Source organism: Pleurodeles waltl, chromosome 2_2, assembly GCF_031143425.1.
Source record: "Pleurodeles waltl isolate 20211129_DDA chromosome 2_2, aPleWal1.hap1.20221129, whole genome shotgun sequence".
Lineage (NCBI taxonomy): Eukaryota > Metazoa > Chordata > Amphibia > Caudata > Salamandridae > Pleurodeles > Pleurodeles waltl.
Window position 1 is genome coordinate 299,753,322 of NC_090439.1, and position 26,103 is coordinate 299,779,424.

The 26,103-nt window shown below is 44.7% G+C and overlaps 1 protein-coding gene across 4 annotated transcripts in view; it reads right to left on the reverse strand.

Annotated features, from left to right (window-relative positions):
- Positions 1-26,103, reverse strand: part of AFG3L2 (AFG3 like matrix AAA peptidase subunit 2) — a 336,314-nt gene that overhangs the window by 207,118 nt on the left and 103,093 nt on the right. For all 4 annotated transcript variants that reach the window (XM_069219758.1, XM_069219759.1, XM_069219757.1 and 1 more), the window contains 2 exons: positions 25,862-25,980; positions 24,052-24,201 (listed from right to left, as the gene is read on the reverse strand). In XM_069219758.1, the coding sequence (XP_069075859.1) occupies positions 24,052-24,201; positions 25,862-25,980 (269 nt within the window). The remainder of the gene's footprint in view (positions 1-24,051; positions 24,202-25,861; positions 25,981-26,103) is intronic.

Sequence of the window (26,103 nt, forward strand, 5' to 3'; positions counted from 1 at the left end):
ACCATAATTGGTTCAATCCTCTTGTGTTGTGAGTAGGTGAGCATCATTACTCACCCTTCTACTCCCACTTTTGTTTTTAACCTTGGTCTCCATCAAATCAATACTGATTAAATTTATGATTAATATGTTGATGGATAACCAATTTTATTATTTCTTTCTCTCCATTGTTGCTCTGGTACTTGATACTAGGTACCTTTTTGATACGATCTGATTCCATCTGCTACTATTTGAGCAATATGGTTAAGAGCCCCCCTCGGGGAGCCCGTTAGGTATTGCAGCACCGGCCTAACGAGGAGCCTTCCCAATGATGAAGCCAGTCATCCAGTGTGATGCATGAGGGTTCTCGCTCCTGTAGAATTAGGTCCCCGCTCCCTTCCTTGGAACAGTGTACCCTTCTTTCTTTAACGTTCGCATTGGGAGACTGTACACTGGACCATTAATCTCCCTGGTCCCTCTCTCCTCTTTGATTTCCATTTCATGTACAGTAGCTTTACTGTGGGACCCATTAGCAGTTACTAATCAGGAACTTTTGCTTTGTATAACTAGACCCAGTTGAATCTCCTAGTATGGACGATTTTCAGGGTCTAAGTTACGATGATGATATGGTGTCAGCCATCTTGCAGACACCTTCTATCCTTGGTAACGATGGATCACTTCCATCTGGTAGTCTTAAGGAAGATCTGAACAAACTATCTACATTGAAACGAGAACTAATTAAGACACTCATGCATGGGACCATCATGACTGAATATTTACGTGCAAATATAGCACCTAATGGCCTGTTAGTGTCCAACATACCGAGAATTTTCTTACAAGATCTAGCTTTTAGAAAAGATTGGGCACAAATCGCGTGGAAGTGTACCAGAGATTGGCTGGTGCTGATCATCAACACTTCCAAACGCATTGCCGACTCCATCACTATCCAAATTAATGCCATCGAGAATACTTTGAAGACGACAATCACTTTGACAGCCTTCAAATGCCGCCTTGCAGAAATCACCTCTGAACTGAACGAGACAAGAGTTTTTAACTCAGCAAAAGATCACCAAACTACAGAAGGACATAGGTAAATTCAGTAGGGAGAAGGTCTATCCTTATATTAAGGAAGACTATGATATTGACACACAGTCACGCTCCTCTGATGAATCAACTTCTTCATATAGAAAACCACGCAATTTCAGCAGTGGCTCATCATCAGATGGTTGGAGCACTGATGAGAATACACCACAACCCTTCTATAACTATCCTTCTTATCCCGTTAGCCAACCTATGCCTTGGCAATCACCATACCCATTTTTTCAACCTCGACCCTTGATGCCATTTGTGCCTTTTTTAGGCCGCGGCCGGGGCAGAGGCAGAGGCAGCAGAAGATGAAGAGGCCGGCATGTTCAATGGTCGAAGGAAGAACCACAAATGGTGACCAGGAGTCACACAAAGAACCCCACACCGAGAACCTAGTGGTCAATCTGTCTAAAAGAGAACTCTCAGTGGATGAGACCAATGTCCTTAATCGAGGTCTTGGCTTTGTCCCGACCCCCCAACGAAGATTTGTTTCGTCTACATATTGAACTAGCCCAGTTTTTTCGTAAGATCCATCTTCATGTGTTTTTTAAAGATAGACCAGGTGAATTATCAGCACTGGATTCAGGTTTAACAAAACCTTCTACTTTCACACCACCTTCAACTATGATGCCTAGCGAAGTCTTGACCTTTGAAAAAGCAGTGTTAGCTGACGTGTCTCGTTTATGTCCAAAACACCCCTACATTAACATTTCTAAGAAAGAGAAGCAGGCTTTACAACATCTAGCTACTGATCCCAATATTGTGATTAAACAGGCTGACAAAGGCGGAGCAATTGTGATCATGGACACAGTTGACTACAGAAGTGAGTGTTTACGTCTTTTGAGTGATACTACTTACTACACTAAGGTCACTAGTGATCCAACCAGGAGATTACAGATTCAGATCAGGAGCTTCTTGGAGGAAGCTAAAAATAATTCATGGATCTCCTCCAAGGAGGCTGAGTTCCTTGACACAGTTCATCCTAGAACCCCATATTTTTACTGTCTACCCAAGATCCCCAAGGGCATAACCCCCCCCCCCCCAGGACGACCTATTGTATCAGGTGTAGGTTCTGTCCTTGAACCACTGTCAATTTTTTGCGAACACTTTCTCCAGCCCTTAGTGAGGAATTCTTCCACTTACTTACAGGACACCAAAGATGTCCTTAATCTGATCGAATCTATTAACCAAAGTGGCGAGATAAATGGTATCATTACCTTGGATGTAGAAGCACTCTATACGAACATCCCCCAAGAAGCCACCTTACAGGTTGTGGAATCGGCACTCCAGAGTGGTGCTTTTCCTCTGTCCACACCTATAGCTTTCATTATGCAATGTGCCGCCCTGGCTCTGACAGAGAACTATTTTCAATTTGAAGAGCAATTCTTTCATAAGATTAGGGGGACATCGATGAGTAGTACGTTTGCTCCCAGCCTAGCCTGTTTATACATGTATGACTTTGAAAGGAAATACATTTTAACACCAACAAACCCTTTTCAAAATGACATTAATTTGTGGAAACGCTATATTGATGACATTTTAGTCAAATGGCAAGGACGTCTGTCATTAACGGTGGAATTCACAACTTGGATAAATTCCCTTGATCCGTATCTGAAATTCACGGCCTCAACATCATCCACTCATTTACCATTTCTGGACTTGATAATCACCATTGACAATGGTGTATTGACCACCAGTACATACCGCAAACCTACAGATCGTAATAGCCTTTTATTGTATGAGAGTCATCATCCTAAGGCTCTAAGAGACAATTTACCTGTTGGTCAGTTCTTACGGCTAAGACGGAACTGTAGCTCTGTGCAAGAATTTGACTGACAAGCTAACACTCTTCAAACAAAACTTCATGACCGACACTATCCAACCAAGATTGTAAACCTGGCTCGTAAAAGAGCCAAGAACAATCATAGGGAGTGTCTTTTGGCGACTAAGGAGAAGGCTCCCAGACACGTATAACATGTGTCTCTACATTTACCCCATTGTCTAACAACATCAAAAAATTAGTTAATAAACGCTGGTCAATTTTGGAGAGTGGGGGAACAGCAATGCCAAAACCACTATTCGCCTTCAAGTGTACCTTTAACATTAAAGATATAGTGGTCCACACTCGACCACTCGTTTCTCGTGACATTCCAAAACAACAAACATTGTGGGATCTTCCCCCTGTTGAAGGCCATTACCCTTGTGGTAATTGTAATGTTTGCATCCTAACTAGATGAATTACGTCACTAGATCTTGACCTCATTGGGAGGTGGTTCTTAAGGAACTCCAAGAATTGCATCTACATGATCACTTGTCCCTGTGGATTGCGGTATGTCGGGATGACCACACGCCCCGTTAAGATACGCATAAATGAACACAGGAGCAATATTAGATGCCGCCGAGTGACTACTAAACTTTGTGCCCATTTTCTGGATGCTTCCCATACTCCAGAGGACCTTTGGTGGGTGGTCCTGGAAGTCCCTAGACTGCGATCTAATAATCCTGACTCTCTTTTCAGAATTGAACAACGCTGGATTTTTAAATTAGGGACCTCTTTACGGGGACTGAATGACGATATTCCACGGACCACACTTTCTACCTAATGATATTCTATATGGTTAGCTTCAGAGTGAATTTTTCAGGCTATTCCTGAATTGGTATTTTTTGACACTGACCTTTTTTGACCATCCAACTAAATTATTTTTATTTTTTTATTTTTTACAGAATTGTGTCTACATAACTTTATTCTGCATCTTCCAATTGAATTTCTATTTATTGAGGTTGCAAACTTTAATACTTTTAATACCTTTAGTCTGCTTTCTCTATTTTGTCTGCCTTGACACCACGATAACAGACGCAGGCATTTTTCGAAGATCGAGTCTGTCTTCGCTGTCCGCTATTGTTTTGATGCACGCGAGCCGGCCTCCACTTCCGGGTTCTCGCCGCTCGCATTTAAGAATCCGGCTGAGCGGCGCTCTGCTATCTACCGGGGACACATGCCAGGAGGGTAGATTTCTTAGCCTACGGACAGCACATGAATGTAAGTCTACTCTACCCCTGTCACTTATAGATTACGGGCGACTTTGTCCTCGACATCTTTTGATTTATTTTGACTTTCTCGCCTACATACCTACTCATATGACCCGATATATGAGTGCACATTTTTTGACACATGTAGTACTTCGTTTGAATAGCCAGGCCTCCTCGACATCTTCTCACTGGGCATATTCTCTATACATTACGATGAGGGGCACAGTAATGTTCCCAAAAGGGACAATGTTTTTTGTGACAAGAAATTACCTGTGTTGAGAGACAGTTCTATTTTAATTTGAGTGTCTCCTTACAATGCCATGATATCACTGTCACTACAATGGTTTTTTAAGCTTTTACAGATGTAAGAAATGTTTGATTGTGATACTTTAATATAGGCTATCACCTCTATTTTTATTAGATTGCTGTTAACTTTGCTTTCCTTATGACTACCACTGCATAGAATGTCAGTTCCAGTCCCTGACATGTGATTCCTATGAGCTCTATCCTGATACCGGGGATGGTAAGCCTAGTTTGTTCATATCTTCACATGAATGTTGCACTAAGACCACTATATTCACAAGTGCACTATATTTTGGCATTGCTTTTTTCATATATGGCTTTTATTTTATTTCTCTTAGGGCGACCTATTTTGACTTAACAAGTAGATAAAAGTAAGTGACTGTTTTTTCTGCCCCTTATTAGGGTCCTACCTTAGTTTATAGTTTGGAGAAGTCTTTTGTTTTCTATGGTCCAGATGAAGCGTCAATGGATCCAGCTGGACCAACAGACGCGAAACATGTAGACCTTATGATTAGAGGTACCATAATTGGTTCAATCCTCTTGTGTTGTGAGTAGGTGGGCATCATTACTCACCCTTCTACTCCCACTTTTGTTTTTAACCTTGGTCTCCATCAAATCAATACTGATTAAATTTATGATTAATATGTTGATGGATAACCAATTTTATTATTTCTTTCTCTCCATTGTTGCTCTGGTACTTGATACTAGGTATCTTTTTGATACGATCTGATTCCATCTGCTACTATTTGAGCAATACGGTTAAGAGCCCCCCTCGTGGAGCCCGTTAGGCATTTCAGCACCGGCCTAACGAGGAGCCTTCCCAATGATGAAGCCAGTCATCCAGTGTGATGCATGAGGGTTCTCGCTCCTGTAGAATTAGGTCCCCGCTCCCTTCCTTGGAACAGTGTACCCTTCTTTCTTTAACGACAACTGTGTACCTCCTTCACACATGTTTAAACAAATCAGAATTGCAACTGGAATATGTGACCATTCCTCTGAGCGCTTTATAGAGAGTCCAAGCATGGGATTACACGACCATGTATTCTGAACATCTTTTTGACCCACTGAGCGAAACACGTGTGGCCCCATGGCCGGTTATAAACACCAGGAAGTGACTTTGATCAAAGTATGCACTATACATGCTGCCCCCAAAAATACTGTAATACAACATCCTGGAAAAAGCAAATACTATTAGTGAATGCAAGATTAAGTAAAATGTGAAATATAAGCAGGAACTAAATCAATGACATGGATTACTTTAGCAAATTTTACATTAATTGATCAGAAATCACTCAGTGTTATTTGGCAGTAATGTTAAGGACATACATTTTAGGGCCCAACAGGGACCAATTTCAATACTTGTTTTTAGTTACTACTGGGCCTCAGACCCAGAGGGACCTGGCCCACTTAAAGCCCTGGGCAAATAGGCAGCTGCTGTCGCAGTCAAAATGCTTTTCTCTGTGCATGCCGTCACATTGATTAAAAATATAACTGGGGGGTGTGGCCAAGATGGCGGCGCGCTAGGACGTTCCTGCCTGCGCTCCGCCGCCCTGGTCCCAAAAACTGCCAGCTGGCCTGACGAGGGGGCGTCCTAAGGCCCCCCCCCCCCGAGTTGACGGGAGCTGCTTTTGGCCGGGGGAAGCCCGACCGAGCAGTGTGCAACTCTGCTCCTGGAGAAGAGGAGCGGCCGGCCCCAAAGTGTGTTCAGGGCCGCGGAGCGGCTTGGGCGGTGCCCTGGGCCGCGAGGTGGTGCCTTTCTCCGGCGGCGGCCTGGGCACTCATCTGGAGGCACCGGGGCCTTGGAGGGATCCTGCTGGGCCCCGTGAGTCGCGGGGGCATGAAGGGGGCTTAGACCCCGAGAGTCATTGCCGCTTTTGGAGGGGAAGGAGCCCCCGTTGAAGGACCTGGTTGGGGCTGGAGAGGAGCCCCCCCACATTGGATCTCTTCGGGACCGTGGGGGGACCTGGAGGAGCGGTCAAGGAGGAGAGAGGCCTCTGTTTGATCACAAGGCCTTCATACCTACCAGCTTAGACCACAAGTAAGTGCGGGCCATTGTGCGAGGCGGCAGAGGCTACAATAGGCGAAGTCTCGTGGGAGGAGGCTACACAGTGTGTAGGCCAGACGCAATCTGTGTCACGAAGAAACCTGAGGAGTTATTTCCGGACTAAGCTTTTGGAGAGACTTGGTGGGGGACCCGGCGAGCTGAGTCCGGTCCCGCGAGCCATGGCGGCATCCAAATCGAAGCGGGAACGCTTAGTGAGAGAGATGTTGACTGGGACCCGCATGGCATCGGGGGGCTTGGCGGAGGATCCACCGGCGTCGAGACCACTGGAGGGTCGGACGGAGATGGAATCGGATGAGGGCTCGCCAGTCACGAAGGGTTTTCTGACCTCCCTGTTTTATTCGCTCCGCAGCGACATCCAGGAACTTCGCAGGGACATATCCCAGGAGGTGAAGGAGCTGCGAGGAGAGGTTACCTCCCTGGGAGATCGTGTAGCGCAGCTGGAAGATGGCGAAATTTCCCGGGATGAGGAGGTGGCGGGCCTGCAGCAGGATGTAGTTTGTCTCCGAGAGTAGCAGTATCTCCTCCAGATAGCGGTCGAGGATTTGGAAAATCGTTCAAGGAGACAAAATATCTGCATCAGAGGGGCCCCGGTGGGGTGCGGAAAAGGAGGACATTGGAGAGTACGTGGTGGGCCTCTTTTGCTCTCTGCTGGGCCCGGAGGACACTCAGGAGATAGTTCTGGACAGAGTTCACCGGGTTGGCCGCGCTGGAGGCCCTGGAGACCGCTCCCCGGATATCCTGGCTTGTCTCCACAATTTTGTGCTTAAAGAAACGATCCTGCGGCGGGCTCGCAACCTTCAGCAGGTACTTTTTAGAGGACATGAGCTCCAATTATTCCACGACCTCTCTGTGCGGACCCTGCAGAGGCGGAGAGAATTTAGACCTATTACGGAGTACTTGCTGGCGCATGATGTGTCTTACTCCTGGGGCCACCCGTTCCGCTTGGTCTTCCGTTGGGAGGAACAGCTCCGGCAGGTGAGTTCCGTTTTGGAAGCATTTCGGATCTTGGGTTTGGAGGAGAACTCCTAAGGTGCGAGCAAGAGGGCAGCCTTGCCTGGGGGAGGCCCCCCACGTTGGTGGCGGAAGGAGAAAAGAAGGGAACTGCAGCGCCCTACGGCCTTGGAGAGGGAATCCGTTCTGAACAGCGTAGCCGCCGGAACTTCAGCCTAGAGGAGGGGGGTGGGACGGACCCTCACTGCAGATGGCCTTGATGTTGACGTCTTGTCGGCCGCTGAGGAGGGTCGGGGGCGGAGGCGTTGGACCTGGTTTACTAAACATGGATGGTTCTACGGCCCTGTGGACACACTTCCTCGTGAAATTGAGTGTGCAAAGACTTTTTGGTTCTGAGCACCAGTTGTGCGCATTGTTTGAATGTTACTGTGTTTCTCTGCGGCGCTGGCTTCTGCGTGGAGATAGCCTCAGGCCTAAGTGTTTTAGACGGTTCATCTTCTGGCCCGGGGGGTGATCTTCCTGTGGGGCTCCTTCCCTTTTGAATGCATCTCTCATTATAGGGTATGATTATTAAATGTACAAGCTTGAATGTCCGAGGGCTTAACAATCCTACGAAGAGGCTAGCCATCTTGTCTGCCTTAGAGAGGTCGGGGAGTCACATATGCCTGCTGCAGGAGACACATCTCGCCCCAAAAGATATCTACTGCCTGCGCTCTAAGTGGTTCCCTAGGCAGTTATGGTGTTCGGCATCAACAAAACATGCAGGGGTTGCGATATTGTTGGCGCGCTCATTCCCTGGGGAGGTGGTGACAAAACTGCATGAGGTGCAAGGTAGGCTTTTAGCCATGAGATTGAGACTGTTTTTTTTTTCCTTCACTATTGCTTCTATATATGTGCCTAATTCTCAGCAGGAAGTTTTCCTAAAACAGGCTTTGACCCAGCTGTTACAATCCCCGGACAGCGCTATCCTGGTGGGGGGTGATTTTAACCTGGTGATGGATGGGGATTTGGACCGCTCAGGTCACCGGTATGGGCAGACGGGGTCAATGACAGCGGCGGGCGTCAATGGCTGAGTGAGTGTGGCCTGGAGGATGTGTGGAGGAGGGCGCAGCCCATGTTAAGGGACTATTCCTTTTATTCGGCAGCAACCAAGACATATGCTAGGCTTGATCTTTTTTTGGCCTCGCAGGAGCTTCTTCCCCGGGTTAGGGAGTCAGTGATCGAGCCCGAGCTCTGTCTGATCACGCTCCGGTTACTGTTGAGGTTGCCATGAGTATGGGGCGCGTGGGCGTATCGGAGTGGCGACTCAGGGACTCGATGCTTCAGAACGATGCAACAGTGGACGCGATTCGTAGTGCAATAATAGATTACCTTAGTCATAACGATGATGGGCCCACATGTATGGCGACGCTGTGGGAGGCACTGAAGCCGGTATTGAGGGGTGAGGTGATGTCGCTGTCAGATAGGGATAATAAAGCACGGAGATTGCTTCGAGAGGATTTAGAACAGAGAGTGAGAGCATTGGAGTGTTCACATAAGCATACTGGTGCTCCGAGAGTCTGGCGAGAGCTTGAGAAAGTGAGGAAGCAGCTGACGCGGTTGGATTGGGACAGGGCAGAGTATGCAGTAGTGCGCCTTAAGCATAAGTATTACTTAGGGAGCAACAGATGCAATAGGCTACTGGCGCATCGGTTGCGAGCGCAACGCGCGGCGTCAATGATAAAAATGGCCCGATCCCCTTTGGAAGTGGAAGCGTGCACGAGCGACCAAATTGCAGAGGCCTTCGCTGAATTCGATCGGGAACTATATGGGGCTGAGGACCCCGGTAATGTATCTCCGGAGGCCTTCCTAGAGGGTATAGTAATTACTTCTTTGACCGAGAGAGAGGTGACCTCATTAGATCAACCCATAAGGGCGGAAGAGGTCATTTCAGCGATTTCACGTTTGCAGGTTGGGAAGTCACCGGGCCCTGATGGTTTTTCCACACTTTTTTACAAGACCTTTTGTGTGGACCTTGTACCGATATTAGTGCGACTCTTCAATTCCTTTCGGCAGACGGGGGCTCTCACAGCTAGCATGCTGGATGCCACCATTGTGGTTATCCCGAAACCGGGGAAAGATCTCGAGGAGTGCGCCTCCTACAGGCCTATTTCCTTCTTGAATATTGATGCTAAACTGTTCGCTGGCATTCTCGCACACCGTCTCAATTATTACATGCCGGGCCTTGTGGATCCCGACCAAGCAGGATTTATACCACATAGACAGTGTAGTGATAACACTAAGAGACTGCTTCATCTATTAGATAAAACTGATCGCTCACGCAGGGAAGCTCTCTTTCTATCGATGCCGAAAAGGCGTTCGATAGGGTTCATTGGCCATATCTGTTCAGAGTCCTTGGACGATTTGGACTGGGCCCAGGTTTCAAGGCATGGATTCGTTGCATCTATCAGGCGCCCTGGGCGGCGGTCCGGGTCAATGGAACGCTCTTGTTGCCGTTCCCAATTCAAAGAGGGACCCGGCAGGGGTGTCTGCTTTCGCCTCTCTTGTTTGCGCTTTATATGGAACCCATGGCGCAGCGGCTTAGCGATAACCCTCAGATCAAGGGAGTGAAGTTCGGGGGAGATGAGCACATCATTTCATTGTATGCGGATGATGTGATTCTTACCCTCTCGGAGCCTGCGACCTCAGTGCCTGCACTAATGGAGATATTGGAGGGATTTGGACGGGTCTCGGGATTCCAGATAAACATGTTAAAGTCCCAGGCCATGAGCAGGTTTATTAGTGTCGAACATGAAAGAGATCTGAAGGCCCGATTTCACTTTATATGGTCCTCCTCAAAAATCCTGTACTTGGGGATTGACTTAGGGCCCACTGCTGCCCGTACGGCGACGTTGAATTACACAAAATTGACCCGGGAGGTGCACCGTGACCTAGAGACCTGGGGGAGACTTAAGCTGTCTTGGCTAGGCAGGGTGGCAGCGGTGAAGATGACTATCTTACCGCGCGTTCTCTACTTCTTCCAGGCACTTCCGGTGTCGCCCCTGTCGCGGACGATAGTGGCCCTCCAAACAGCGATTCTAAAATTTATTTGGCAAGGTAAGGCGCCGCGGTTGCCGCAACGGATGCTGTATCGCCCTAAGCAGGAGGGAGGACTGGCAGTCCCCTGCCTTCTACGATACTTTCAGGCTGCACAATTGCGTTTTTTATTACAATGGAGTCGCCCGTCTTCCGAGAAAAATTGGTGCTTTATGGACCAAGCGGTGGCGGGCTTCCATATATGGAAAGAGCCCTGGCTCCGCCGCCGCCACAGAGCGCGGGGGTTGTATGTGTCCCCGGTCACGGAGGTGTCGATGAGAGTATGGGATGTGGTAGCTAGCAGACTGGGCGTGACAACATTCCCGTCCCCAATGACTCCATTAGGTGCGAACCCCGATTTTGGCCCGGGCCTGCAACGGGAGGCACTACGCCGTTGGTATGAAGGGGGCTGCAAAAGGGTAGGTTACCTTTTCGACGAGCAGGGGGGTGATCTCCTTCGACCGGATGAGAGAGGCATATGGGTTAACGGAGGCAGACAAGATGATGTATTACCAAATACGGCACTGGGCCATGTTGCCAGCCAATAGAGCATTAATAGATAGGCCGCTAACACAGTTTGAAAAATGGATCTTAGTTAAAAAGGACGATAAGCGGGTGATCTCGGAGCTCTATGGCCTCCTAAGGGGGAAGCCCGTCCGCCTAAGACTAAGGGTCAGCTGAGGTGGGAGAGGGAACTGGAGAGAGAGCTTTCTGATGAGGAATGGGAGGGTGTTTTCTACAGGACTCACCATACGACCTACAGTGCGGCAGGCACAGAGACAGCCTATAAGGTGGCTTCCTTCTGGTACTACACCCCAGCAAGGATCCATGCCTGGGATCCCAAAGTCTAGCCTTTGTTGGAGGGGTTGTGGGGGTGGAGGATCGCTTGTGCACTTATTATGGCATTGTCCCAAGCTTCACCGGTACTGGGAGAATATTATTGATGCTATTGATTCGGTGTTTGATACTCAGATCCCCAGATTTCCGGCATATACTTTGCTGGGCATGCCTAACCCGCTTACCTTCCCCCTGAGATCACTGAGGGGGCGGCAGATGGACTTGGCCTTGAATGCGGCACTGCAGCTGTTGTTGGCCGTGTGGGGGACTGACAAGATCCCGACAGTAACCTCATGGCTCCACAAGTTGTGGTTCATTCTTGCTATGGAAAAGCTCACTTTAGCTTCACAGCAACTCAGTGGCGAATTTAAGGAACTCTGGCAACCATTCTTACAACTACTTTCCACGGAGTTCACAGAATTGACATGCCCGGCCTATCTGAGGGTGCTGGACCTGACTTGAGTGAAAGGGAGGGAGTGAGCATTAGAGACCTATACGTAGGACCAAGATCATGTTGAATAAAGGTTTGGGACTGAGTGATGGCGGTGTGATGTGCCAGTAGCAGGGAAACAATGTTAAAGTTTTGTTCATGTTTATTGTCACTGTACATGGAGCATGCCTCATTTTACGGCAATTGTACCAGTTGATATAATGCATATGTGATGTTTGTAATTGAAAATAATAATAAACAGATTTGATCCAAAAAAAAATAACTGTGTAGAGTAACCATTATATTTCATTAAAAGAAAGGGCACTAAATTTAGAGACTTAAATTACATCCTTATGAAAACAGCTTGCTATGTAGGGAGCCAGTGTGCCCCTATAAAAAGCCATGGGAACGTTTGACGATGGTGACAAGTGCCCCAGCAAGCATCCTCTAACTGCATATTGAGCTGGTTTTGTATTCTATCTGAGCCAGGGCTTGAAGTGGGATTGAAAAAGTGTGGGGTCTCCAAAAGGGGCATGGCCTCTTTAAGGATGTTACTTAAACGTGCAAACTGAATTTTTTGCTATACCTTTAGAGTGCCACCCAACTGGTATTTTGATGACTCAATATGGGACCCTTTGCTCTGTGCGCTCTTCAGGCAGGCCAAGGACTGGATGACCATGTAGTCTGAACACCTTTCTGACCCACTGACAGGCACTATGAGAAATTCGTACTGCCCTCAGCCTTAACTCCAGATCTCTCAATTGTGGCCCATTATAAAAACTTGAGGTGACTCAGTTCGAAGTGAGCAACAGCTAAGAGTAATATACTCTACGAACAGAAAATACAATAACAATAACCTGGAACTAGCTAACAGTCGCAAGAACTTCAAGATTAAGGGACCGATTTAGTTTGGCTGAGGGGTTACTCCGTCACAACGGTGACAGATATCCCATCTGCTGGAATATAAATCTCATATGATATAATGGGATTTATATTTCGGCAGATGTGATATCCATCACAGTTGTACAAGAGTAAGCGCCTCACCAAAATCTAAATCAGACCCTAAGTAAAACATATGAAATATGAACAGGAACAAAATAACTGACAGATTACATTAACTTTTTTATCTTTATTAATTTGTTTATTTTTTACATATATTTTTCAGAAATCGATCAGTTTTTTTAATAAGTTAAGGACAATGATGAAGGGCTCAATAGGGACCCGTTTCAGTATCTGTTTTTTTATTACTACCAGGTGTGAGACCAGGAGAGACCCAGCCCACTTAAGGCCCTAGCCTGAGCTAACCACATATCTCACTGCCCCATGTTCTCCCTAGGTTCTGGACTCAATTCACCTACCCATACACAGTAACATCAAAAGTTCCCTCTCGGTCTGGTGTGCTTAGGACTCGCTGTCCCAAACTGCATCTACCTGCCTTGTTGAGGAGGTGGCGGACCTCGATTCTTGGCACCATATTAGTCACACTTTCACCCTGCAGGGCAGGACGCGCTCTCTTAGTCTGGTGGGCTCAAGAATTGCTGTCCCAGACTGCATCTACCTTTCCTGCTCAGGAGGAGGTGGGGCCTAGTTTCCTGGAATCACATCAGGCTGAGGCCAGGCTAGGACAGGACAGTCTGCGTGCATGAGCCCCGAAGAGGCTGGGATGCACAACCCCTCTAGGTTTATTTTTTGTTCATAGAAAGGAATAACATTTGCCAATTATGGGTAACAGGAAGAGTTCTGTGCTCAAACGGCTCAGGCACAATGTGGCTATGCCACCTTCCACTAGTCCACTGAGGCATGGGGGTTTTTACCTCAAAGACCGGATGAGTTTAAAAAAAAAAACAATAGCCTTCTCTGTTAGTTTGGAGCTAAGTAATGGTTTACCAACTCTGCCATGGTCAGTGGTGGCTTTCAGCTTGCAGAGAGGCCTTTCGGTTCAGCAGACCCGACAGCAGGTTCCCCAGATAAGAGAGAACTCTGCCTGCAACTAAACCCAATCTCAAAACATGCGTTATAAATTACTTTTTATTGACGATTACTGGTGGTGACTACCCTACAGTATCTTCGACATCCCCCATCCTACCCACAAAAAGGTAGAAAAAGGATCCACCCAAGAGCGAGCATGCAAATAAGGTTCATCTTGCTCGTCTTGTCAATTCTAATGTGCCAAGTCCCTCCACTCAACCACAATTAACTTAAAAGATTCAAAAGCTATAAAGCAGTATTTAGTCTGTCATTTCCATAAATTACTGATGATATAAGAGGCCTTGTTAATGAATTATTTTATTCTAATATTAAACAAATAAAAGACATTGGAAATACAGACTCAAAAATCTGCTGTATGGGGGAACACTGAAACTCAAGTTACTTCTCAAAGGGTTGGGTTCCATAGGTCGTGCAGGAGAAGAAAGCGGAGTTGAGGCACAACCTCACTCTGCTTTAGGCCCAAGAGAAAGGGCAAGTTGAAACACACCAAGTCAAAGGAAACTAACCCTGGGGAAAAGTACAAGAGTCATGTAACTACAAACCAAATGGTTTAATTCACTATTTTCACTTATTGCATAAGGAAAGTGTGAACCAGCTACAATTACACCCTGCGTGTACCCCATATGTTCTAGTCCTGGAAAATGTGCCAGTCCCATTTGAAGGCCAAAAGGAGGACTGCCTTGAACTATGAAATAAGGCTGCACATTGGCTTTAAAAGATTTCTGGTTGGCTGCAAAACATTTGTGATGAGATCAGTATGGTCAGAATGATACTGGATTGGGCATGATCCAAAAATGTCTTAGAGGGCTGCGTGGTACTCAATTGAGAAAATGCTAACTTGTTGAAAAGTTAGTTCACAGGTTACAATCTGTGGGTAACACTTCTAGTAATATCGAGGCTGTTCCATTGAACTATTTTTATAAACCTTCCCAAAGACTTACCACCAGACCTCTTAATGTAAGGGTAAGAACACCCACCATGGGAAAAATCAGTAAGCTGCTTTAATGTTCCCCTCAGTACATGTTGTGAATGAAATTGATTGACTTTCTACTTCTATATGTGGAAAGTATAGTAATTTAGTCCTAAACGGGAGGGGTGAGGAGGCGTCCAAAGGAGTGGCTAATGGTATTCCCAAACATTTAAAAGATTATTCTGTATTGAAGTCCACATACTGGGACTCTAGCAAGTTGCTATTGTGGAACATTGCAGGTAACCACACAAAGTTAGATAATCAAGATAGATTATTCTTTATAAACAGCTTTGATTTGATCTTCTGACAAAAAACGTGGTATGAAGAAAACTTACATAACGGTTTCTACACTATTTGTAATCATGCTATACAATCTAATGTGGGCAGAGCTAACGGGGGCCTGGCTGGTTTAGTGTCTGTAAATTGGCAGGATACCTGCCATTGTAGTCACAGACAGTACACCCTAAGCGGGGTCCTCCGGCATGCTCCCACATACACTGCCTCACGGGCAGACTTAGTGTCACCAGCAGCTCCAGTGACGACTGGGCCTCCATGGGATGCCTGTGTGTGGTGCTGTCTATCTGGATCATGGGCACTCAAGCAGCACCCACCCCAGTAATGCTACCTCAAGCCTGACTCATATCACGCTTCCATAGGTATTAGCAGCAACTGGTGCAGCATATACAGGATAACTACAAGCTTTCCCACAAAGACCAAGTATAGCACATAAAGGGGCAGGGCAGTTTGGAAGCTTGGCCTACAGTTCCTGGCACAGGTCAAAGGTGTAACATGGGGCAGTTTTTCTAAATTTTGCACCAAGAGGGGCCTAGGGGTTAATCCTTCCAAGACCAAATTTATGGCTTTTAATCCGCACAAGTATTTTAGGGGGAAAATGACTCTAGCAGGACAACCGGTAGAGAGAGTTAGTCAATTTGACTATCTGGGGATTAGAGTATCGGATGACCAACGGTGGTCGGCACAGATTGAGAAGAGTTGGTCCATCCTTCGACAGAGGTCAGCTGTGATAGCGAGAAAAATAGCTAATATTTCGGAAGGAGAAATCTCACCTGCTATCACAGTATACAAGGCAGCGGCAGTGGCTGCTTCAATCTATGGTGCTGAGTTATGGGGGCATTGCAACTCTGGTTGCTTGACGATGGTGGAAAATCACTTTTTGCGCAATTTTTTGCGATTACCGATGAGTACTCCTCTCACACCCCTTAGATTTGATTTAGCCCTAAATGAGATCCACAATGAGATTGCCGTAAGACCTCTTATGTATTGGATCCGTCTCTGGACATCCGAATACTTGTCCTCTTACCAAGCAGCAGTAGCTGAGTTTTTAGCGGATGGTGGTGTGCTAAAAATACCTTGGTTCAAATATATTAGAGACACGTGCCAACTCATTCAAAATGGACGAGGTGTGGAGAGACCCTTGCAATCTAACAAAGGAAGCAAAGGCACGAATAGGGCGGTGTTAATGGGAGTTTATTTTGGTGCAACTTTGGACTAAAAAGGACCATGGCAGCAGGACGCTACAGTTCCTGGACCGTAAATGCAGCCCCAAATTTGAGGCTTTTATGGACAACATCAATCCCCCTTATGTCAAAACTCTCTTTATTAAATTCAGGCTAGGGATATTGACACTTCATACATTTACTGTAAGATGGAGTAAGGAGGCTTACAAATCGAGCCTTTGTCACTTCTGCCCTGAGCAACCAGAGACACTTGCCCATTTCATGTTCTTTTGTCCTAGATATTCGGTGTCCTGGATGAAGTGGATTATCCCTTTATGTAGATTAATGGGGATAAGGAAACACATTATATCCTTGTGAATTCTTACAAGTGACAAGGTAGTTTTTGCTGTTGCTAGGTATCTACAAAGCGCATGGGCCATAAGAACTAGAGAAAATATTACTGATTGACCGGTTTAGCCATAATCATTCTAGGCTAACGAAGACTACAATGGGCACAAAAACAAGAAGGCTCATCTGTTAAAGAAAAATAAATTTTGATGTTAGTCTTGTATTGTTGTTACAATTATGTGTACCAACAACTCATTTTAGCTTAAATTACCTTAGGAAGAAACAGACCACTATATGGAACTAAGTCAAGACAGGCCCACAGGATTTTAAAACTTGACATCCGCCCTGCATCGTTTTAACAACTGAGTTTTAACAATTTAACCTAGTAGAAATATTAGTCTTTTATTTTTTTAATGTATTATGTGGAATTTTTACCTTTTACCTATTTATAATTTTACTGCACGATTATCGTTTGCTGTCTATTGGATACTTTTATGGCTCTCAGCCAAAATAAAGTTATTTATTGATTGATTGAACATGGGGCAGTTTAGAAAACATCTCAAATGGAACTGCACAGTTTTCACAAAAACTGAAGAGAAACGAATAACTGAAAAAGATCACAGTCTAGGGAGGAGATTACAATTTCTTGAAAACCACTTGCTTTATTTTTGAAAAAGCATACATTTTCGCCTTGATTGAGGCATCACCTGGAAAAAGGTTTCCATTAGGACCATCAGAGTCAGGCAGAAATACATTTTAAAAAATTAACCCAGGTAGGGATTTGACTGGAATTAACAGATATAGAACCAGAGACAGGATTAAGGGTCAGATGTACAAACATTAGGAATACCAATTTCCTAATTGCAATTATCTTTGAATCACTATTAGGACATCAGTATTCCTAATGTATGAAGTATTATATTCCAAAACAGTGATTCCTAGTTAGTTGCAAATTGGCATACCTCATGTATAATAATAAGGTAGGTTGAAATTTGCGACCCATTAGGAATCACAGCCAACAAACGGATGGTAGCCTGGTAGGGGTCATCAAACTACCACGTCTGTGACTGCTTTTTAATAAAGCATTTTTAAAATAAAATGGAGCCCGTTTTCTTTAAAGGAAAACTGGACACGTTTAAAAAAATAAAATAATTGAGGCTTCATTTTTTAACAGTAGGCAGTGGTCTACAGGTCCACTGCCTGCTCTTAAAAAGGAATTTATTACTTAACCTGTATGCATCTGTTTGTGGCATGCAGTGCTGTAGACTCGCATGCTCTGCATACTCCTACCATCTAGTGTGGGTCTGGAGTTGTACAAGTTGTTTTGCTTTGAAGACGTCATTCGAATCACGAGGTAAAGTGACTCCTCTCGGTGATAATGTGCAGCGGCATCGACTCCGTTGTTGGATTGTTTTGATGAAGGCAGGTGAAAAAGGAATGTAGAGAAGGTTTAAGTAATGAGATGAGCATGCTAAATATATAGTGAAATAGTAAGTTAAAAAAACAGTGACGATCACAGGTTTGCAGGGAGGAGGGTGGGCGCATATGAATCTACAGCCCTACATGCTATGAACAGATGCTTACAGGGTAAGTAACATATTCCGTTCGAGGCATGTGTGGCTGTAGATACACAAGCTCTGAATAGACTGTAAAGCAGTCCCCCTCAGAAGTGGTGGCTAACCCATGGATGTTGCAGTTGTCTGGAAAAGGGTACACAGCACTGCCTACCTACATTGGCTAGTTGATGAGCTAAACATCCACACAATAGTGTTTGGTGAAGGTGTGTGGTGTGGACCATGTAGCTGCTTTACATATGTCAGCAATGGGAATGTTTCCTAATGTCAGTTATGGGAATGTTTCCTAAAAAGGTCATGGATGCTCCCTTTTTTCAAATAGAGTATGCTCTGGGAGGACAGGTAAAGGTCTTTTAGCCTCAGCATAACATGTCTGACTGCATTTTACTATCCATCTGGCTATACCCGATTTGGATATAGGTTGCCTATGGAGGTGAAAAGGCAACAAAAGTTGCTAAGACTTTCTAAGAGTTTTACTTCTATCACTATAGAGCATAAGTGCTCTTTTAATATCTAATATATTAAGAACTCTTTCTGCAACAAAAACTGGTTGTGGGAAAGGAAGTGACAATTCCACCAACTAAATGAGGTGAAACTGAGACATTACTTGAGGAAGAAATGTATGGTTGGTGTGGGGAGCCACTCTTTCGCTATGTAGCTGGAAGAAAGGTTCTTCCAAGGTTAAAGCCCGGAGTTCAATAACACGTCTAAGTGAAGTGATGGTGACTAAACATGCCACCTTCCAAGAAAGGATATTGGGGGGGAATGCGTGTAGGGGTTTGAATTGGGAGGCCTATGAGTTTTGGGAGGATGATGTTAAGGTTTCAGGAAGGTGCAGATGGAACCCATGGTGGAATAACTCATTTGAGTCCCACCATGAAGGCATTAATCACTGGGACCTTGAACAAAGAAAGGTGCTGTCTATTGTTGAGAAAGGCAGCCACTGCAGTGAGATGTAGCGGTATAGATGTGAACGTTATCCCAGCCTTTTGTAGGTGAAGTAGGTAGCAGACAATGTCTTGTACGATGGCTTTGAAGGGGTGAATTTGTTTTGAGTGATAGTAACAGACAAAACTTTTCCACGTTGCTACATAGCAAGCTCTAGCAGTGGGTCTACATGCTACTTTAAGAATGCCCATACATTCTGGTGGCAAGTTAAGGTAACCAAACTCTATGACCTCAAGAGCCAAACTGCTAGGTTGAGAGTTTTTGGATCTGTGTGCCTGATTTGTCCATGGTTCTAAGTGAGAAGGTCCTGCCTTTTGGGGAGCTTCTTGTGTGGAACTACAGAGAGGTCTTGCAGTGTTGACGACCCCAGGTGGGAGCTGGTAGGATAATTGTGAAAGAGGTTTGCCTGAGTTTCCGAACCAGAAATGGACGGAGAGGGAGAGGTGGAAATATCCCTGACCAACTCATACATAGTGCGTTGACCTTGGATAGTGGGTGTGGGAACCTGAAGGCAATATCAGGGCATTTTGCATTTTATGTGGTTGTGTGAAGGTCTATGTGAGGGAACCCCCACCTCTGAATGTATGGGAGAAGGACTTGTGTGTGGAGTTTCCATCCGTTTACTTTTTTTTGCATCCTGCTGAGCAGGTCTGCAAAGTTATCTGTTCACAGAAAATATTCCGCTAACAGGTGAATGTTGTGATGTAGACCCCACTTCCAGATGGTCTGAGACAGTTGTGGAGACAGTGTCCACCCCTTGTTTCTGTAGGTAACTAATGGCTGTCATACTGCCTGCCTGAAATAGGACAACCTTGCAAGTGAGGTGAACAAGGAATGCTTTCAATGCTAGAGCTTGATGCTCTAGGTAGTTGATGTGGAGACTCCAGTGCTTGGCATCCCAAAGACCGAGCACTGTGATGTCTTGTAGGTGTACACCCCATCCACGCTGTGATTCAGCCTTTTTGATAGTGATGTGGAGAACAGGGTCGAGAAAAGGCTGTCCTTTCAAGAGGATGGCTGTATTCCACCATTGCAGAGAGCAGTGAGTGTGGTGGTCTATCAATACTAGATCCCCTAACTAAACATTCCTGTAACGGACACATGGGCAGTCATGCATGGAGTACTATGACAATACAGGAAGCCATCATCCCTAGAAGATACATGACCATCCTCACTAAGGGTAGATCTATTTTCATCCGAGTGTGTTGTTGACATTGGTGATGAGTGTTGGCTTTGATAAGCCAATCGTCCAGATATGGAAATACATGGACATTTTTTCTGCATTGATGAGCTGCTACCACCGCTAGGCATTTGGTGAACACTTCGGGTGCAGTGGTCACTCCAAAGGGAAGAACTTTGAACTAGTAATGTTTACCTGCTATGACGAATCGTAAGTATTTGCCATGAGCCAGGCATATTGGTGTGTGGATGTGGCCATCTTTTAGGTCTAGTGTAGCCATAAAGTCACCTTGTTGAAAAAGAGGAATAACTCCTTGTAAGGTGACCATGAAGAAGTGTTAAGAATGTATTTGTTTACCCGGCCTGATGTATAAGATTGATTACAATGATCTTGGAGTAGGAGCCCTGACTTTGCTGGTTTTGCTGGGAGGGGATTTTGAGGCTCCACAGTAACCTGGGTGACCGAAAATGCCATGGGGAGTAGATGTTTGGAGAGCTTCCATAGCTTTCGCCATCTCAGTGTCCTTTTTAATCTTTTGTAACATGGAGTCCACCTGAGGACCAAAAAGATGTTCCTTATCAAAGGGCATGTTTAACACGATTATTGACCCTCTGGATTAAACCCAGTGATTCTGAGCCAAGTGAGATCACAAAACAAAATGCTTGTGTTTACTCCCCTTGCTGTGATGTCAGCAGCATCCAGTGCACACCATATGGAAGTGTTAATGGTGTTTTTCCTCACAAACAAATTGTTGGCCATGTTTTTTTTGTCCCTCTGGGAGACACTGGATTCTTTCTTTCATTTCATCCCAGTGGGTGTGGTCGTACCGTTGTAGGAAAGCTTATAAGTTGGCAATATGCCAAAAGTTGTCAGCCTGAGCTGCAACACTTTTCCCCAAAGTGTCTGTTCTTTTACTCTCCCTGTCAAGTGGCAGGATGTTTCCAGTGGCCTGAGAGTTGGCACACTTGCGGGCTAGAGTTGTAACTGGGGAGCCTGCTGGTAGCTGGCCATTAATGTAAATAGAGTCAGATGGTGCAGTTTATATTTATCTAGCCTAGGTGTTATAACCCTTGCCCTAATAGGGTCTTTGAATGTGTCATCAGTATGCCAAACATGCCTTTTTACATGGGCAGGTACTGGGTAGCCCTGCGTGTGGTGGAAAGCGTGTCAAAGAGAAAGTCATCTTATGTAGCTCCACATTATGAAATGCAGCAGTCCTAGTTAGTAAGAGGTAGCATCTTCAGAGGGAGAAGGGCTCGCAGGATAAAGTTCAGGATTCGTGTTAGCATGATGATCGGTGTCATATCTGTCCCATGGGCCATCTTCTTGTGGCCCCACATACCCACAAGTATCTGACTGTCGAGACTCCTGAGGTGAAATATCCAGGAACTCTCCTATTTGAGGCAGTGGTGAAGGAGAGGCTGGCAAAGGTGGAGGTGGGGTGAAGGTGGAATTGGTAAGGGATGTCTAAGGGGTGGAGGACTAGTAGCCTTGTCCATAGCCTTCCTTTTAGAAGGGACTGGCATGTTCAAAGCCTCTTCAGAGTTAAGCTTCCTTTTAGGTGGTAGTGCAGAGGAAGCTTTGGCCAGGATTTGTCCAGTATCAGCCTGGATATGAATTTCCTTCTGGTGTGTGTCCAGTTTTTCCTGTAACGTGTTCAGGGTTAGTTCTACCTGTGGTTTGAGACCGGGCTTGGAGCTTGGCTTTAACTTCTACGGCTCCAAAGCTTTCGGCTTCGAGGTGGAAAGTTCCCTCAGCAAAGAGGTGGCTGACGATGAATGCTGGCTTGGCACCAAAGGTCAAGATTGTGCCAAATGCTGGTCTTGGTCCGAGGAAGTTGAAACAGAGGCTTTGAGCTTCAATGTGCTTTTGGCGCTAAACCCAAAGCCCCTTAAGTCGGTAGTGATTTTTCAGTGCCATCCATGGTTATGCAGCAGTGGTGGATTGTGGAACCCTGATTCTGAGACCGGAAGTGCAGACTGCTTTTTGGCCTAATTAGTCTGGTGGGCAGTGGGTGCTGCACTCACAGGTTGAGCGGGTGTTATGTCCTCCATTTCAAAGTCCATCCCAGAGCCTGAACTTTTGTCAATGGAGAAAGCCTCGTTTTCCTCGACCGATGGCAGTTCCAGGGTATCCTCCTTACCAAATATGTTGGGAATGTCACTGGTGGCTCTGTAGGACATCTCGAGGCAAGGTGCTCTATGATCTCAAAGACTCTTTTTGGATCGGAACGACTTGCATGCGTCGCAGTCTGCTTTGTTGGGCTCGGGGACAAGCACAAGTTGTAAACCGAGTGTTGATCGGTGCGAAGGTACTTCGCATGGCAACACGGGCAGTGCCTAAAAGACGTGCGTTCCATGACCAGTTGGGCATTGTCAAGAACTGAGATGGAGGTGTGCCCCAAAGGACGGTGCTCCAAAGGGGCTGCAGTCCAACTGGATAGAATCATTGAAGATTAACATATATTCCCAGATGGAAAAACGCAAACAGAAACAATACTGACGGAAGGGAATGGATATGGAACACAAGATCAAACTGTGACAGAGTTGAAAATGGAGAGAAGGCACACACGTCTGAATCGGACAGTGGAGAGAAAACGATCTAACAATGGAGTTGATGCCCATGCACACTATCACTGAGAGGAGGAGTCACTGTACCTTGAGACTCGAAAGACTTCTTAAAAAAAAAAAAACGTGTGCAACTCCAGACCCATCACTAGATGGCAGGAGTATGAAGAGCACGTCTATCTACAGCCACACATGCCTCAAACATATTTTTTTACTGTTCTCAAAGGAGATGAGGTCACCAGGGGGCCTTTTTCCCTCTGCGAATAGGTTACCACCACTTTTAAACTGGTGGCAAAGTATTACTGTTTTGCAATCCACATCCAGCTTCAAAACAGTAATTCATACCATATTGATTTGTTATTTGGAAGAGAAGTCCAAATCACGCCCCTTCCAAATATCGAATTGAAAATGCACATTTGGATTCGATAACATTACCGAATTGCTTTTTGAAAATTTCAAAAAGCATTTTTGAGGTCGCTAACAGCCCAATTCTGTGAATTGGGCCTTTTGCAACCGCAAAAATTCTTTGGACAACCGACCCTAAAATTTCTTCTGAAGAAAAAGAAGTTTACATACAAACTTGTTACAGTGGCTCTTATGACATGGACCCTCTGCAAAGGAGCAAACTGTGTTTTTTTTTAATTCAATAACTTGGTCATGGAATATTCCACAGCTACGGCTGACTGCAGATCCTTGCAATCTCGCCCCTCCCAGATTTTGTAACCTGTTATCTACAGACATGTAGTTGATTGTATTTGGAGTTGACTGTTCACATCCCTGTGATGACCACCCAATGAGCTCAAATAAAAGTGCAATTTACTTACTTTTGTTGCTACAAACCAGAGATGTTTTAATACTGATCAAAGTAAACTGTCATCTGGAGAGTTTGAACAATTTGGGTTTGATCTAATATGCAAATTATCCTCAGTGGTCTGTTTACATTGTGATTAGAAATTAGGAACTGGTTCCCCTCATGAAACGCAGAAGTTAGGAATATTCCCTGGTAAATTAAGAATATTCCCTGGTAAAGTCAGGGGAACAGAGAAACTGAGGCATGTTAAAACTTAACAGAACTATAGTCACATGAAATCTCAAACCCAAATCAACATCAAATAAAAATATATTCTGCAATGCTTATTTCTGAGATTACTTGTGATTCCTTGACTAAACAGGGTTGTCTTTTTTCCCCTGAGTGACATGCTAATAATCCAGAATGTTCCTACAAGCAGAGTCTATTTCTATTGTAGTGTATGTTCAATACTCACAACTCCCTTGGTAAGATAATTGTTGACAAAGTCTTTCCAAGTGATCTCTCTTGAGTTCCTGAAGAAGGCATAGTAGGTTACACCGGCCCAAAAAAGGGCACTAGCCATGAAGTAGAACCGGAACTCTTTATCATCCCAAGGAATGTCCCCCTAGGATGAAAGATGGGGAAAAAAGGCTGTCAAACAATTATGTACTAAAACAGGACATTGACCTAAATCCCAAAGGATATTCAAAAGCTGACAACAATTACAAATAAATAAGTTTAAGTCCACTTATGAAACTATTAGTCGCAATATATTTGAAAAATGTATTCTGTTTAGAATCAGGAACAGTAAAAAATATATATAATTACAATTACCAATGGCAGACGCCAACAGTATTTCTGTATATTTTGGAACCAAAAACATACCTAATAATAAAAGCCAGTGTGTTATTGATGAGCCACAGTGAAACCTGTGCCCCAAGAATAATCTGTCTTAAAATGCATGTAGAACCTTGCTTTTCTCCTAGTTCATTCTTTTTTTTACTGTTTATTTAAAATGCTATGTTGTGCTACCATTTTTCTAAAACTATGACAATCTGAAATAGAATGTTTCCATACTGTTTTGACTGGTATCACTATGGTATGCAGTTTTATGGGCATTCTATAATTGCACTGTTGCACGTTTCTACTTTCTTCGATTAAACCAACGTTCGCAATGGTCAATAAATAAGTATAATGTGGATAAACACATACTGCACTGTGCTATTCATTATGAAGTTTTGTAAAACAAAATAACATATTGGGTCTGTGCACCACGCTGGCTAATGGGTAGATCATAAAGTTATAACAAGGGCTCTCACACTAAACAATCCCTTGTATTTGAGAAGTTTCAAGATAGCTAAGATCTAAAGATTCTTTTAATGTACGTGACAAACAGCGTTCTCTCTACAATATTTTAGCTATTTATTGCTTCTGGTGCTGTAGAGACTCAATGTTCCAGATGGATTATATTTCCAAAGGACATGGTAGGTGTTTTATAGCAGTGTCACAGCAATCCACAATTACAATAACACTTTAATACTTCCAGCGCTCCTTGATACTATACTAGAACAATATTCTACCCTTTGTCTACCACTGCTTGCTTCTTCTGGTTAGCATTCCACATTTGAAATTATGCATACCACCAAAATTATTATTTGTGCCGTTTCATTGCATGAATTGGGGATATTGCCCTTGCTTATTCAGTTACTTTCTTGGCAAATGCTTCATCCAACACAATCTATTTGTTTCCGATTTGTTTTGTTGTGGCCCCATGCCCTCAAAGAATAGATCCAACTTCGCAACAAATGGCAATTGGACTTAACAATATTTTTCTTATACTCATGACAAAAGCTTTTCAGATCCTCCAATTATGAAATCCCTTCATTTTACAGAGAGAAACAAAGCAACTTTGAAATAACTAAAGCAGTCGGCTGAAAGGTTGTCTGCATGAAAATACAATGCTCAGAGGTCTAGGAAAGACCCGTGTAGACAAGCTTAGGCGAGGCCAGTAAGCTGCTCTTCTCCGAGGGTCAGACTAGCTGTGAAGAAAATAATATCAGGCCTTACAAAATATGTGACAAAGGTCTAAACTAGGGAAGCTACTGCTGCCGCAAATATGGATATTTCTATCTTCCTATATAAAACTGGCATGCTCAACAGAAAGTCAAAAATCAATAATTTCAAAAGCTTCAAAGGAGGCACACAATCTATAAAAGTAGAGGGTTAGGGAGGAAGGATAGTGCTGCAAACATTCCCCATATGCACTGTAACTAATTAATCAAGACCTTCTGTATCCTGGACCACCAGCTAGAGGGGTCTTCCTTCTTGCCGCCCTTTTTTCCACTGCCGCCACCAGCACCATTGTTCCCTCCTGGAGGTCGCTGCTCATTATTCTGCTTGGATTCTAAAACAAGCAATAGACTTAATTAACAATCTACATCAGCTCCATTATTTATAATTACCATCAAGCAATAAACATATGCTGCATGCAACGTTTTTTCATTTGAACCATTTTATTGCTTTTTAA